Source organism: Nyctereutes procyonoides, unplaced genomic scaffold, assembly GCF_905146905.1.
Source record: "Nyctereutes procyonoides isolate TBG_1078 unplaced genomic scaffold, NYPRO_anot_genome, whole genome shotgun sequence".
Taxonomy (NCBI): Eukaryota; Metazoa; Chordata; class Mammalia; order Carnivora; family Canidae; genus Nyctereutes; species Nyctereutes procyonoides.
Genome location: NW_026575120.1, coordinates 22067653 through 22084952, shown reverse-complemented (window position 1 = coordinate 22084952; position 17300 = coordinate 22067653). Strand labels below are relative to the sequence as shown.

General features: G+C 43.3%; 1 protein-coding gene across 2 annotated transcripts in view; it reads left to right on the top strand.

Moving 5' to 3' along the window:
• The window catches only part of RNF32 (ring finger protein 32), a 44523-nt gene extending 35790 nt beyond the window's left edge, over positions 1-8733 (top strand). For both annotated transcript variants that reach the window (XM_055335526.1, XM_055335528.1), the window contains exons 8-9: positions 6537-6704; positions 7426-8733. In XM_055335526.1, the coding sequence (XP_055191501.1) occupies positions 6537-6704; positions 7426-7677 (420 nt within the window). In that variant the 3' untranslated portion in view covers positions 7678-8733. The remainder of the gene's footprint in view (positions 1-6536; positions 6705-7425) is intronic.
• Positions 8734-17300: the final 8567 nt, after the last annotated feature.

Genomic DNA, 17300 nt, shown 5'->3' with positions numbered 1-17300 from the left:
CGAACAGATAAAAGCCGAAACAAAACTTAAGTCTGAGCCCTCGGCTCACAGCAGAGAAGGGACTCTGGGTTTCCTCGTGCTCCCCTTTCCTTCTGAGCCACCATCTGCGATGGAAGTGGCATGCTGAGGAAAGGACACGAAGGGATCTATCCAGGAACCAGAATTCAGGAGAGAGAGGGAGCATGGGCACAGAGAGCGCAGCTTAAGGCAAGAAGACTACAGATTTTTCATATGGGAAAGGGTGTATACACAGACTTACACACCCCAAGGATAAAAGGCCCTAATATGAATTAAAAAAAAGAAGAATGCATGTTTAGTGAAGCTGCGGACTTCTTGGAAATAACAGCAGAAATGTGATGAGCACTGGTGTTATACACAACTGATGAATTACTAAATTCTATGTCTGAAACTAATGATGAACTGTATGTTGGCTAACTGAATTTAAATTTTGAAAAAAGGAAGTAACAGCAGAAGCCAGAAGACCTCACATCTCAGTGTCACAAATGAGGCAGTAACAGCCAACCTGGAATTGTAAGTGTACCAAATGAAAATTCCAGTTGGGAACAGAGGCAAGGGGTGCATGGCTGGCTCAGTCAGAGGAGCGTGTGACTCCTGATCTCAGGGTTGTGAGTTCAAGGACCATGCTGGGCATAAACACTACTTTAAAAAAAAAAAAAAAAAACAGGCAAAAGAAAGACAGTTTCAGAGAAAAATGAGGACAGTGTCACTAAAATGCCTTTGCTAAAAGAAATTCTGAAAGATGCTTTTCATGAAGAAAGAAAATGATCCCATATTCCAAGATGCAAGAAGGGGTGAAGTGCAAAGAACTGGCAAAAATGTGGCTCAGGGAATAGGCACTGACTCTGTAAAGCAAGACTACTAATGTCATATAGGACTCAAGAGAGGATGAGAGCTCCTGAACACATGACAGTGCCATCCCTCAGTAGAATATCCACTTCAAGGGCTCCAAGATCCTTGCTTATGTGAGAGGATGGAAATTCTGATTGACTTTCGACTTTAATAATTCCAATATGCATTTCTAGGGTAACCGCTAAAAGAAGTAAAATGGAATTTCAAATCAGGAGAAAGAATAATAGAGATAGAAATTTCCACCATAGAAAAGAGCAGAGATAAAAACAAACGGATGGCAGGACAAGTAGAAAACAGAACGGGATGCCCGCAGAGCAATCTCGCAGACTGGACTGAACGTGCCAGTGGCAACAAGCCCAGTTGCAGGTAACTCTTATGTATGAAAAGAAGAATGAAATGTGTATGATATATGCACAGACATACCACACGCACACATACACATGCGGAAAACTCGACACAGAAAAAGACGGGTACTGACATCACACAAAACAAGTATGAAGCAAAGGCACTAGGGATGAGGACACACAGAACAGTGACTGCATCATACATGCTCTTTCAAAACACAAATATATCAAACATATCACTTATAAAAAGTGATCATGAACATTCCCGTCACAGTGTAAAGAATTAAAATGTGTAGGGCATGGTCTCTGATCACAGAGCTAGAAATTTAAAATAATTTTTAAGTAACTTAGAAATATCTCACACATAAAGAAATTCAGAAACAGTTCTAAATAACTGGTTGGTAAAGAAAACATTAAAATGGAAACTAGAAAGTATTTTGAACAGAATAAGCAGCAAAATACATAGCAAAACTTGTAGAATATGACTAAAGCAATAAATCTGTTCCTTCTATATGAGGTATCTTTTGAAAAATCAAACATTTGAGTATAGAATTAGTTTATAATTCTCACATATCGTAACATATCCCAAGCATGTATTGACTGTTTTGCTATCAGCATTAAGATTAGCATACTGAGCCTTAGGATCTATCCTCCCCAGATTTTCTTGCTGCATCTGCAAAACTGGCAAAGCCATGTTTTCAACAAGCACTGAAGTGCCTGCCATGGTCAGTGCACATCCTCGGCCCTTGAGAAATGTAAAGATGGAGTGGGAACCCTTGAAAAATACCGTATGGTGTCAAGGTCCAGCATCCCAGCCCCCAAATTTATAGTAATGAAAGCAGCGAGGCATGTGCCATTAGCACTGTTGAAGGCAGGAGGAGGAGCACCTGGTAAGGTGACACTTAGGGTTGTCCTCACCAGGGCCACCTGGGAAGTGCTTTATCTCAAGCTGCAAGAACTTACCCACATGTTAGAACGACTGGGATGCCTTCAGCGATACCGGGCATACATACATCTATTATCACACACAACATATGCATTAATATAACTTAAATGTGTGTGTGTGTGTGTGTGTGTGTGTGTGTGTGTGTGCCCTCGGTCTCCATATTTACTCTGTTGCTCTCTAAGGGACCTCTGAAAGCTCACAGTGATACCTAACACCCGCAATTGGGAGGGCACACTCCCAGGAATGGTGATGAGTGCTGTTTGTAAATCACTTTGACTCTTAAAATCAATCAGGTAACTTCTGCAACAGCAGTTCTCAAACTTGAGCGAGCATCAGAGTACCCTGGGGAGACATTTCTAACACACCTGGCTGCTACTGCCGAGGTTCTGACCCAGCAGCTTTGGGGTGTAGCTGAGAATCAGCATTTCCAACAAGCTCCTGGGGATGCCACTGGTCCCAGCACTACACTTGAGAATGAGCATCCAAATCAATCATTCACACTCATGCATCTTCTCCAGACAGCACTTCTGTATTCAGAAATAATTTCAGAATATGCCACATAACCCGAAACCCTTTCTAAGGTGTAGAATAGAATGTGACCTCTTTTTTTCTGAGGCATAATTCTGAAGGAAGAGATCTTATACTCCATTCCAAGAATATATGGGAAATCACTTTCACTCCCAAGAAAACTCACAGAGCATATGGATCATTTAACATGAATCAGAAGGCCAACATACAGAGTTCCAAGGAATCCCCCCCTTTTACGCAGTAGGGAACTCTTCTCTCAATCTTTTATGTAGAGATTATCAAATAGTTGAAGGGCCAAAGAACAAAGAAAATTAAAATCAAAGCCCTAGGATACACTGTCAGTTAAAGAAATTAAGTTAAGCCACAGTTGCCTGGCAATTAGAATTAGGGTCAGTGAAATAGAATTTGATTCCTAACAGAAGAGCATCTTCCTCCAGGCCTCTAAGTGCAGATGCTCCTTGGCTTACAATGGCACTAGATCCTGATAAACCCATCATAAATCAAAACTATCATTAAATCAAAAATGCATTTTACACACCAAACCTACCAAACATCACACCGTAGCCTGACCCACTTTAAGTGTGCTCAGAGCTCTCACGTTAGCCCGCAGTTGGGCAAAACTGTGTAACACGAAGCCTATTTGACAAAGTGTCGAGTAGCTCCTGTAATGCATGGAACACTGTACCCAAAGCGACAGACAGAACGGCTGTGTGGGTATAGACGGCGGTCGGTGTATCGGATACTGACTCTTGTGATTGCATGGCTGCTGGGAGCTGCTGCCACCACCCAGCATCATGGGGGGAGATCAGACCACGTGTCACTAGCCCCAGAAGAGACCCACATTCAGACATCCACTTTTACACCTTTGTAAAGTCGAAAAATTGCAAGTCAAACTACTTTAAGCTGGGGAAGGGGCATCTGTATGGCTAAAAACGAATTGCAAGCAAACCCCCAAAACAAAGGTGCCTGAAAGATTCACACACACACAATTAACCCCCCCACCAAGCCATCAGCGATGGGGGCACCTGTTGTGTCCCAGCATCTCCTTTCCCTGAAGCCCAGCACTCATTCTTGTAACAGCCAGGGACAAAGACCTTCCTGTGTGTCTCCAAGGCTGCTTAGGGGAGGAAAAGAAGTGGAAGGGTAACCTCATCCCTCGAGGCACTGAGGTTTGACCTTGGAGAAGTAGCTCTGGAGGTGACTTACACATATTCTGCAAGGTGGGTCCACATAAAAACAAAGAACACACACACACGAGATGTCCAGAAGACTAGAACGCACGTCCCTCTGACTCACTCACCTAACTTCTTGTCTTTGAGAATCCGACAGGCTTAGTTCACTTCACCAAGCCTAACAACACAAGACAGGTATAACCATTAAATCAGAGTGCTTCTAAGTGCTGGGGCAAGTAACTCCCAAGTTTTAGTGACTCAGAGTAGGAGCTTTGGTCCCACCCACAAGTGCAACGTGCCACCCTGTAGGATGCAGGCACTGTCCCCTCCAGCCTCTTGCTCTGCTGTCCCTGGGCCCCTGTGTGTCCGGCCCAGAGACCCCATTTCCATCTGGAAGAGCTATGTCACATCACCCAACCTAGCAGGAGAAAATAAATGGGAACTGTGGTTTCTGGATGAGATGCCAACTTCTACAGATAGCTCTGTGCTGGGGAAGGACCAGCCAGAGAGCAAGAAGGTGACGTCAACACGGCCCTTTGGAACACATGACTCCACTGCTGTTTTATATCAGTCTTCAGATGTTCAACAGAGGAGCCACTGTACAGCCCTGGGTGAGCTACCTCTCGTGCCTCCAGCACTGTGGTCACTCTTCAGTGATCTGGCTTCTTTGTAGCACATTTCTGCACGAGCCATCAGACTGCACTGTCCAGTACAGGCCACCACCTGCCACGTGTGGTTGTCACGTCCCTGAAGTAAGGCCAGTCCAAATCAAAATGTGCTAGGGACACACAGGAGCTTGAAGACTTAGCAGGAAAAAAAAAAAATCTCAATAGTTTATTCAATTGATATACTTTGAAATAGTATTTTGGATATATTGGGCTAAGTAAAATATTAAAATTAATTTCACCTTTTACAAACTTTTAAAAATGTGGCTCCTACAAGTTTTAGGATTACAGATGTGGCTCATGTTACATTTCTTTTGGACAGGAATGATGTAGAGTAGCTAGCTCTTACATTTTAGAAAGTTCTAGAAACAAATTCTACTTAAAGGGTTTTTTTCTAAGTGTATTATACACTATTTTGAGAAGATAAAGAAAAATAATAAAATATAGATCATCCCCAAAAGTTTTTTTTTTAATTTGAATATAGTTGACACAGAATGTTACATTATTTTAAGGTGTACAACTTACTGATTCAAGTTTATACTTTATGCTGTGCTCACCCCAAGGTAGCTCCCATCTGTCACCACACAACACTGTTTCAACACCATTGACGATATTCCCTATGCTGTGCCTTTCATCCCCATGACCCATTCATCCATGATTAGAAGCCTGTCTCTCCCACAACCCTTCACCTATTTTGCCCATTGCTTCAACCTCTTTCCCTCGGGCAGCCATCACTTTGTCTTCTGTATTTATGGGTCTGTTCTGCTTTTTGTTTATTAATTTTTATTGATTTTTTGAAGATTTTATTTATTCACAAGAAAACAGAGAGAGGCAGAGACACAGGCAGAGGGAGAAGCAGGCTCCCTGTGGGGAGCCCAATGTGGGACTCAATCCAAGGACCCTGGGTCATGCCCTGAGTCGAAGGCAGACACTCAGCCACTGAGCCACCAGTGCCCCCCTATTAATTTGTTTTTAGATTCCACACATGGATGAAACCATATAGTAACTGTCTTTTTCAGTCTTATTTATTTCACTGAGCATAATACCGTCCTTTTATGGTCATGCTAAGATGATCGTTCATAATCGGCAACCACGGTGGGAAGACAGCTGGCAAGGAAAGGGATGGTAAGAGCACGGGGCACTGGCCATACACCGTGGAGCCCTATTTACAGATGAGAGTACAGGCAGCCAGAGCAGGGCAAATGGGACTAATTCTGTGCAGCTCTAATTCCTTTCTCCTTCTTCCTTTTCCCTTTTATTAGCTCTCAACTTTTTCTTTTAAAGATTTTATCTATTTATTCATGAGAGACAGAGACACAGGCAGAGGGAGAAGCAGGCTCCGTGCAGGGAGTCAGACGTGGGACTCGATCCTAGGTCTCCAGGATCACACCAAGGGCTGAAGGCGGCGCTAAACCACTAAGCCACGGGGGCTGCCCCCTCTCAACTTTTTTTTTTTAATAAATTAATTTTTATTGGTGTTCAATTTACCAACATACAGAATAACACCCAGTGCTCATCCCGTCAAGTGCCCCCCTCAGTGCCCGTCACCCATTCACCCTCACCCCCTGCCCTCCTCCCCTTCCACCACCCCTAGTTCGTTTCCCAGAGTTAGGAGTCTTTATGTTCTGTCTCCCTTTCTGATATTTCCCACACATTTCTTCTCCCTTCCCTTATATTCCCTTTCACTATTATTCATATTCCCCAAATGAATGAGAACACACACTGTCCTTCTCCGATTGACTTACTTCACTCAACTTTCAATTCTAATGTATTTCTTGTCAACCAAGACTTACAACCAGGTGGACTCTGTTGATTATCTCTGCATAAGCTATCTGGACATGGCTTTATTAAGTAAACACCCATATGTCTCTTGCTCCAGAAAGTCTTATTCAAAGGAGAGACCTGAGGAAAGTTAGTTAAAAGGTGGTCAGGACTCAAGGAGCTTCCCTGGCACCTACAGGTAGCAGCTCCCCCTGGGCGCGTTAGTGTGCTGCCTCTGTGTCCTTTCCAGTTCACAGAAATCAGCCACCGCATCCTGTGCTCCTACAACACTGACATAGAGGAGCTCTTCTCGGAAATTGACCACTGCCTGGCCATAAACCGAAGTATTCTTCAGCAACTGGAGGACAGGTATAGCCATGAACTCACAGAAGAAGACTGGGAGAAGATCCAGATACAGGTAGGTGTGGGTCACTCACTGGAAGCAGTGGAGCCCCCAGGAGTCTGGGTGACGTCAGGGGGAGACTTGGGGACCCTGCAGTGCCAGGCCCATTCTCTCAGCCCTGGCTGTGCCTTTACCCTGAACCTTTGTCATCCAGTCTGGGGTGAGGTCAAGGCCCTTCAGTTGGAAACTGGTTTGATAATGCCCTTTTGTGAATAATGAAAACACCCAAGGGGAAAGACTGCCCTATGTGGTAGCTTCCTGGTTTTCCTTCAAGCCCTAGCCTGCCATCCTCTGGCACCTGTGGTAGCCCTGGGAGAAAGGGAGACTGAGAATTCAACAGAGGAAAAACTTACTTAGAAAATCATTAAAAATAGGAAAATTTATAAAGAAGCTTAGCAGCTACATGGGGTCAAGGATTTTGAAAAAGACCACTCTATTGCTCAACTAAAAGGAAATCTTTATCGCTAATGTTCAGCATTTTATAAAGTATTTTTGTTTGTTTTAAAATTGCTTATCACAGGTGGTTACTATCCCTTTCCATTGTCCAAAAGAGTAACATTATATGAAAAAAAAAAGAGTAACAGTATAATTAGTGTTACTGTAACACAGGATGAAACTTCATTTCAAGAAGATGTATGTCTCTTGGTATATACAGCTCTCACTTAAATGTAGGAAGTTTCACATTATGACAGAGCTAATACCTGCATGACTACTCACTTCCCGTCTCGTGGTGCAGGCCCTACATCGGGAAACCTATGAGTGCCCCATCTGCCTCACCCCACTCCCAGCCAGCAGCGACTCTCACCAGGATGCATCAGGGATGCGCTGCAGCCAGACTTCCCGGGAGACAGTCCTCCTGTCCTGCTCACATGTGTTCCACCACACATGTCTCCTTGCTCTGGAGGAGTTCTCCTTGGGGGACTGCTCTCCTTTCCATGCCTGTCCTCTCTGTCGCTCTTGCTATCAAAAGAAAATTCTTGGATATTGAATTCACAGTCAGGAAAAAATTATATAATTCCTGGAGTCGGGGGGATTTACCTCAATTTTGTACAGATTGTAGGAGTTTGGGGTTAAGTGCTATAGTGTCATCTCTTCTCCAATGAAATATACTCTTAGTAGGTGTACATAGGAACCCTAAATATATTTTAAAAGCTGGCAACCTAGCCAGCTTTAGTCTTTAGTTTATAAAAATTTCAAATTGATGGATTTAATCAGTTGAAATAAGTGAGGAATGGATAAAAACTTGAGTTTCAGAAGTTCTATAATTTAGTGATTTGCTATACTTCAAGTTGATCAGATGCTCCCTTATTTTCATGGTCATCTGACTAACTGGCCTATTTCCATGAAGTTCTGACTAGCACCAGTTGGACCTGCCAGGATGGTTCCAGCACACTGTTTCCAGGCTCAGCCTATGTATACAGCTACTTATATATAGTGACTGTCTGACCAATAAGCTGGTAACCTAAAAACATTCTTCAATTGTCTTAGACCTCCTGCCATTCCTAATATTTGTTTTGTAGTAATTGCTTTATTTCCATGTGATAAATAACTATTGCACTTCAGCACTTCAAATATGTAAACCCAAAGTATAAAAATAAAATATTCAGTGATATTCAACACCAGAAGATGGTAAATCACATTTTAATGACTTAGAGCCATAATACTATTTTAGCTTGTCCATGAAGAAGAAATCTATGAAACTACTTTGATCAGAAGCATTTGACTCTGGTTTACTCTTCCTGGGCACTTGGTTGTTGACAATAGCAAAGTACAGTTCTACAGGTCAGGTATCACATAAGGCCCTGCATTTCAGTGGTTTACAAAGAAGCCTGTTCTTTCTGAACCCCACAGCCCATCAGCAGTGGGGTGAGGGCTAGGGGCTGAGGGGTTCCTCTAAGTGGCCTCTGGCTCCCTAGCTCCTCTGCCCTGAGCCTGTGGATGTTCTCATCGCTGGGGAAGGGCAGGCAGATACATTTTATGGCCCATGCCTTGGGCATAGGGGTGCGCATCACCACAGCCATAGCTAACTACGGGGTAGAGACAATGAGTGAGAGCCCAGCAGGAAAAAGATGCAGGTCACCAAGCCCAGATGCACATATGTCAAGAGTATAGGACAATCCCAATATCTTACAGAAAGAAAGAAAATGTATATTCCTATGTTTTGATCTCATCCTTTTAAAATATTCTGGTATGTTTTATTCACAAATAGCTATGTATGTACATACATATCACTTATGAATAAATGACACTTATATTGGGGTTTGCTCAAACATGTTTTTAAATGATGGAGTATCCCATTGCAAAGTTTGGATAAGTAAAAATTTGTCCAAAATTTGTTATAATCATCCCCCCTCATCCATAGGAACTGTGTTCCAAGACCCGCAGTGGATGCAGGAAACCGCACATGGAACCAAACCCTATTTTTCTGCTACACTTTCTCCTATACACACCTATGATAAAGTGTAATTTATAAATTAGCTTTGTAAGACATTAACAATAGCTAATAATAAATAGAACAAGGTACTGTAATAAAAGTCATGTGAACATAGGCTCTCAAAATATCTTACTGTGCTGTACTCACCTTCTGGTGATGATGAAGCTGTAGATAAAATGCCTACATGACAAGATGGAAGTGAGGTGAATGATGTCAGCCCTCTGATACAGCGTCAAACTATTGCTGTTCTTCTGATGACCTGTCAGGATGATCATCTGTTCCAGGACCATGGAAAGTGGGACTATGGAAGGGGATGGGGGGCAGAGTAACTCAGAGAGCTTAGAGTGCTCTAAACAAGGAATAAGCACTTCTGTCCTGAGACAGCAGAGAGAAGCTGCTCACAGACCTCAGGTGTCCACTCAGAAGGCCAATGAGGCAGATGTCTCTCCCTCCATGGCCCGACAGGAGAGAAGAGCCATGTGACCAAGGCCTGGGCAGTCTGATTCCACTGCCCCAATCTTGGAACCTGGATAGAGAGTCCAAGGTTGCACGGGTAACTGAGTGACAGAGTCCACTGAGGACTGTGTGTGGCCACATCCCAATGCTTGTTCCTGGGCATAATGATCTGGGTCTTGCTGCCCAGACCCACTGCATTCCTGCCTTCCTTCTGAACCCATTTATTCAGCTTTCCCACTAATATCTGTGCTGCTATATATCCTTCCAGTAAACTTTTTTTCCTGGTTAGGGGCAGAGTCCACTTCTGCTCTGTGCAACCAAGTACTTTACTTGACATAGGAATTAGTGAATAGACTCTCAGGAAAATCAGTGGCAATGGCATCTGGAATTGGTCCTCCCTGGGGATGAGGGCAGTGAAAATCTCATGAGAGCTCAGAGATGAGTCTCAGGTAGCTGTGACAATCTATGTCAAATCAGGTCATTTTATCTTTTTTTTTTTTTTGATTTTTTTAATTGGAGTTCGATTTACCAACATATAGTATAACACCCAGGGCTCATCTCGACAAGTGCCCCCCTCAGTGTCCGTCACCAAGTCACCCCATCCTCCCACCCACCTCCCTTTCCACCACCCCTTGTTCGTTTCCCAGAGTAGGAGTCTCTCATGTGCTGTCACGCTTTCTGATATTTCCCACTCATTTTCTCTCCTTTCCCCTTTAATCCCTTTCACTATTTCTTATACTCCCCGTATGAGTGAAACCATATAATGTTTGTCCTTCTCCAATTGACTTACTTCACTCAGGATAATACTTTCCAGTACCATCCACATCAAAGCAAATGGTGGGTATTTGTCGTTTCTAATGGCTGAGGAATATTCCATTGTATACATAGACCACATCTTCTTTATCCATTCATCTTTTGACGGACACCGAGGCTCCTTCCACAGTTTGGCTATTGTGGACATGGCTGCTAGAAACATCGGGGTGCAGGTGTCCCGGCATGTCATTGCATCTGTATCTTTGGGGTAAATCCCCAACAGTGCAATTGCTGGGTCATAGGGCAGGTCAATTTTTAATTCTTTGAGGAACCTCCACACAGTTTTCCAGAGTGGCTGCACCAGTTCACATTCCCACCAACAGTGCAAGAGGGTTCCCTTTTCTCCGCATCCTCTCCAACATTTGTTGTTTCCTGCCTTGTTAATTTTCCCCATTCTCACTGGTGTTAGGTGGTATCTCATTGTGGTTTTGATTTATGTTTCCCTGATGGCAAGTGATGCAGAACATTTTCTCTTGTGCATGTTGGCCATGTCTATGTCTTCCTCTGTGAGATTTCTGTTCATGTCGTTTGCCCATTTCATGATTGGGTTGTTTGTTTCTTTGGTGTTGAGTTTAATAAGTTCTTTGTAGATCTTGGAAACTAGCCCCTTATCTGATACGTCATTTGCAAATATCTTCTCCCATTCTGTATGTTGTCTTTTAGTTTTGTTGACTGTTTCTTTTGCTGTGCAGAAGCTTTTTATCTTGACAAAATCCCAATAGTTCATTTTTGCTTTTATTTCCCTTGCCTTCATGGATGTATCTTGCAAGAAGTTGGTGTGGCCAAGTTCAAAAAGGGTGTTGCCTGTGTTCTCCTCTAGGATTTTGATGGAATCTTGTCTCACATTTAGATCTTTCATCCATTTTGAGTTTATCTTTGAGTCTGGTGCAAGAGAGTGGTCTAGTTTCATTCTTCTGCATGTGGCTGTCCAGTTTTCCCAGCACCATTTATTGAAGAGACTGTCCTTTTTCCAGTGCATAGTCTTTCCTGCTTTGTCAAATATTAGTTGACCATAAAGTTGAGGGTCCACTTCTGGATTCTCTATTCTGTTCTATTAATCATGTGTCTGTTTTTGTGCCAGTACCACACTGTCTTGATGACCACAGCTTTGTAGTACAACCTGAAATCTGGCATTGTGATGCCCACAGCTATGGTTTTCTTTTTCAATATTTCCCTGGCTATTTGGGGTCTTTTCTGATTCCACACAAATCATAAGATTATTTGTCCCAACTCTCTGAAGAAAGTCCATGGTATTTTGATAGGGATTGCATTAAATGTGTAAATTGCCCTGGGTAGCATTGACATTTTCACAATATTAATTCTTCCAATTCATGAGCATGGAATATTTTTCCATCTCTTTGTGTCTTCCTCAATGTCTTTCAGAAGTGTTCTGTAGTTTTTAGGGTATAGATCCTTTACCTCTTTGGTTAGGTTCATTCCTAGATATCTTATGTTTTGGGTGCAGTTGTAAATGGGATTGACTCCTTAATTTCTCTTTCTTCAGTCTCATTGTTAGTGTATAGAAATGCCACTGATTTCTGGGCATTGATTTTGTATCCTGCCACACTGCCGAATGGCTGTATGAGCTTTAGCAATCTTGGGGTGGAGTCTTTTGGGTTTTCTATGTACAGTATCATGTCATCTGTGAAGAGGGAGAGTTTGACTTCTTCTTTGCCAATTTGAATGCCTTTTATTTTTTTGTTGTTGTCTGATTGCTGAGGCTAGGATTTCTAGTACTGTGTTGAATACCAGTGGTGAAAGTGGACATCCCTGTCTTGTTCCTGATCATATGGTCCTTGTTTTTTCTCTTGTTGATATGATCTATCACGTTGATTGTTTTACGAGTGTTGAACCCACCTTGCATCCCAGGGATAAATCCCACTTGATCATGGTGACTAATCTTAATGTACTGTTGGATCCTATTGGCTAGTATCTTGTTGAGAATGTTTGCATCTTGCATTTTCATTAGTTTCCATGAATCTTTTTAATTCTTCTCTAATTTACTGGTTGGTTGACCCACTCATCTTTTAGCAGGATGCTCTTTAACCTCCACGTGTTTGAGTTTCTTCCAAATTTCTTCTTGTGATTGAGTTCTAGTTTCAAAGCATTGCAGTCTGAATATATGCAGGGGACAATCCCAATCTTTTGGTATCAGTTGAGACCTGATTTGTGACCCAGTATGTGGTCTATTCTGGAGAAAGTTCCATGTGTACTTGAGAAGAATCTGTATTCAGTTGCATTTGGATGCAAAGTTCTGTATATATCTGTGAAATCAATCTGGTCCAGTGTATCATTTAAAGCTCTTGTTTCTTTGGAGATGTTGTGCTTAGAAGATCTGTCATTTGCAGAAAGCGCCGTGTTGAAGTCTCCTATATTAGTGTATTATTATCTAAGTATGTCTTAACTTTGGTTATTAATTGATTGATATCCTTGGCAGCTCCCACATTCGGGGCATAAATATTCATGATTGTTAGGTCTTCTTGTTGGATAGAGCCTTTAAGCATGATATAGTGTCCCTCTTCATCTCTTACTATAGACTTTGGGATAAACTTTATCTGATATGAGGATTACTACCCCAAATTTCTTTTGAGGACCATTTGAATGGTAAATGGTTCTCCAACCTTTCATTTTCAGACTGGAGGTGTCCTTAGGTCTAAAATGAGTCTCTTGTAGACAGCAAATAGATGGGTCTTGCTTTTTTATCTAGTCTTAAACCCTGTGTCTTTTGATGGGATCATTTAGCCCATTCACGTTCAGAGTTACTATTTAAATATATGAATTTAGTGTCATCGTAATACCTATTCAGTCCCCGTTTTTGTGGATTGTTTCCTAGGGCTTCCTCTTTCTTTTACGGGGTCCCCCTTAATATTTCTTGCAGAGCTGGTTTGGAGGTCACATATTCTTTCAGTTTCTGCCTATCCTGGAAGCTCTTTATCTCTCCTCCTATTCTGAATGAGAGCCTTGCTGGATAGAGTATTCTTGGCTGCATGTTCTTCTCATTTAGGACCCTGAATATATCCTGCCAGCCCTTTCTGGCCTGCCAGGTCTCTGTGGAGAGGTCTGCTATTAATCTAATATTTCTCCCCATATAATTTAGGGATTTCTTGTCTCTCACGCTTTCAGGATTGTCTCTTTATTTTTGGAATTTGCAAGTTTCATCATTAAATGTTGAGGTGTTGAACGGTTTTTATTGTATTTGGGGGGGCACCTATCTCCTGGATCTGAATGCCTGTTTCCCTTCCCAAATTAGGAAGGTTCTCAGCTATGATTTGTTCAAATATACTTTCTGCCCTCTGGCCCTCTTGGCGCTCTCTGAAACCCCAATTATACACAAATTTTTCCTTCTGAGGCTATCATTTATTTCCCTTAATCTTTCCTCATGGTCTTTTAATTTTCTTTTTTCCTCTGCTTTCTTCCTTGGCATCAACTTGTCTTCTATGTCACTCACTCTTTCTTCTACCTCATTAACCCTCATCATTAGGACCTCCAGTTTGGATTGCATCTCATTTAATTGGTTTTTAATTTTGGCCTGATTAGATCTAAATTCTGCAGTCATGAAGTCTCTTGATTCCTTTATGCTTTTTTTCCAGAACCACCAGTAGCTTTCTAATTGTGCTTCTGAATTGGCTTTCTGACATCAAATTGTGATCCAAATTCTGTAACTCTATGGCAGAGAGTATTGTTTCTGATTCTTTCTTTTGTGGTGAGTTCTTCCGTCTAGTCATTTTGCTCAGTGCAGAGTGGCTGTATGAGCAGGCTGAGTCAAGAATATCAACCACGACCTAAGAAATTTTACCCTAGATGATTCTGCCGAGGTCAGAGACCAGAAATTGAAAAAAAAGATCAGAATGAAATAAAACAAAAGGACCACTAAGTGAAAAACAAATTTTAAAATTAAGTGGTAAAAAATAAAAGGCGAAGAATCCCAAAGAAGAGGGGGAAAAAAAGCAAAAGTAAAGAGGGGAAAAGAAAAAAGAAAAAAAGGGGGCGGGGGAGACTGGGAAATGGTGGTGGTGAAGAAGCTGTAGTGGAGGGAGAATGTAATCTACCTCAGGGCTCCTAGGGGGTGATCCTCTTGGTTCTGAGTATACTTAAGTTCTGTATGTTAGAAGATGCTCAGTCCCAAATTTATATAAACCAGAAATACTTGTAGAGGGCCCCACCATTGACCACCAAAACATAAGTGAGATAAAAGAGGGGGGCAGAATGGGAATGAGGAATCTCACAGAATGAACCAGCACGGTATACCACTTGGTTCTGGGTGCATGCTGGTCACGTTTTAGAAGGTATTAACTTCTGCCATTGTAGAACAAAATGAGGCAGATAAAACAACACAAAACATAAAAACCATATCGTGTATATCTCTCCAAATTAAGTTCAGTATGTTGAAGGAAATCTAGAAGTGGAAAATATATCTAGGACCTGTAATCGTAGAAATATTAAAGTCAAAAAGGAAGAAATTTAAATATGAAGAGGTGGTAAAATATTGTAGTTAAGGTGGGAAAAGAGAAAAAAATGGAAATTTACAGTCTGATATAAATCGAGTTGCGCTGGAAAAAGGAAGAAAAAAAATAGGAGGGGTATCTTCTAGTTCTATATACTGTAAATCCCTCAAACTGCCCTGGGGCTTTCCAGAGCTGCCTGGTCAAGAAGTTGTTCTTCCCCTGTTCTTCCAGTTCTTCTGGGGGAGGGTCTGCTGTGCTGACTCTCAGGTGTGTGTACCTGGGGGAGATGCCCCACCCCCTGCCGGGTGCCGAGCTCAGTGGGAGCTGTTTACCCCGTGAGGCCTCTGTTCCCGGTGGCCTCGCCTCTCCCAGACACACGGTGAAACAAGGAGGAGCAACAACACTGGCTGCGGCCAGATTTCCAGCTCTGCAGTCAGCTCCCCCAGTAGCCACCTGCAGCTCCCAGTCCACACTGGCCTAGATGCTCCCGGGGCAGCGAGGGGCGCTGATCTGCACAGCTTGGGGGCGCCCAGCGGCAGGAGAGTCCTCACGGTCCACTGCCCTCCCCGCCTTCGCCTGTCCCGGGGGAATGCAGGATTGTGGGCTGTGTCCACTCAGGCGCCCTGTGCTGCTGCAATCGCGCTCCCAGGGCGCTCGACTCCCAAAGGCAGCAGGGCGCAGCCCCCTGACCCACCGGCTTCTCCCGGACGCCCCGCTGAGCACGCGCTCCAGCCCTTTACCAGCTCGGCCCGCGGTGTGTGGCGCGCACCGTCCCCCGGGTGCACTCCCTTTATTAGGGACTCCGGGAACCTGGAGGCTCCACTGCCCCTCCAGCGATTCTGCTTGATTTACCTGCTGAGCACCTTTATCCGGGAAGAATCCGATGCGGATTTTTAAAGTTTCTGCTTCTCCGGGGCTAGGCTTTCCTGTCCCAGAGGCTTTCCCACAAGCCTTAGCCCTGCTCCTGGAGGGGCAGGGGGTTCCCCCAATTGATTCTTCCCCCCCCCCCACCTTCCTACCTTGTTAGAAGCAAACACATTTCTCTGTAGCATTCCAGCTGTTCTAGATCTCAGGATGATTTGAAAGTTATCTAGGTTGCAGTGAAACGCCGGGACACCTGCACCCCGATGTTTATAACAGCCATGTCCACAATAGCCAAACTGTGGAAGGAGCCTCGGTGTCCATCGAAAGATGAATGGATAAAGAAGATGTGGTCTCTGTATACAATGGAATATTCCTCAGCCATTAGAAACGACAAATACCCACCATTTGCTTTGACATGGAGGGACCTGGAGGGTTTTATGCCGAGTGAAGTGAGTCAACCAGAGAAGGACAAACATCACATGGTTTCACTCATACAGGGAATATAAAAAATAGTGAAAGGGATTAAAGGGGAAAGGAGAGAAAATGAGTAGGAAATATCAGGGAGGGAGACAGAACATGAAGACTCCTAACTCTGGGAAATGAACAAGGGGTAGTGGAAGGGGAGGTGAGCGGAGGGTTGGGATGACTGGGTGACGGGCAATGAGGGGGGCACTTGACGGGATGAGCACTGGGTGTTATACTATATGTTGGCAAACCGACTCCAATAAAAAAATATACAAAAACTTATCTAGGTAAGTTGGTGGGGCCAGGTGAGTTGAGAACCCCTACTCCTCCGCCATCTTGCCCCGCCTCAAATCAGGTCATTTTCTTATTGAAAACCCTCTGGAATGATTCCCATCAAAGGCTTGGGAGACCCAAATCTCAACCACAGAATAAACAGGGACTTCAGTGAAGTAGCTGCTTCTCTGGAAGTTTGATGATGATGACACATTTTCAGGTCAAGTCACAAAAACCATGCAGACTTCCATACAATTACAGCTCAGCCTCAATTCTCTTATGTAAAAACTGGGTCACTGACCAAGAAAGAGTTGGGGCCCTCAAGAAGCAGGGCATCAGTAAAGGATGTGGGAAAGAAAACTCCTGTGATGCTATTTAAATCCATCATCATAATCATGTTTATATTTCCCAGCGGTTGGGCACTTAGTTTATTACCATTCTGATCAGTACATTCCAGTTTTGTTTCAGGGCATCAGGGAATAGGATTTATCAGTCCTGTTAAAACAACAAGCTCTTATTTCCTGTTTGTTGGATGGGGCTTGGCGGGTCTGCAGTGGGTTCAGCTCCAAACTGTGCGTTAGATCCAGATATGTTCCCTGAGCTTTGTGAATTTGGTTTCTGGCACATGAAACCAAAGAGTTGTGATGAATACAAGAAAGCACAAACTAAGGTGGACCCAAAGAAGAGAAAGAAACAAGAATGGGAACAAAGACAGGCAGGAAGGAGGCTGAGCTGCCTGCTCTGGGAGCACTCCACGTTGGGTTCTGAGCCTCTTGGTAGGGGACTTGAAAGGGACACTCATGTCTGTTACACAGTTCATCATGTCCACGAGTTAAAAACAAGACAAATATTAGGAGAAGA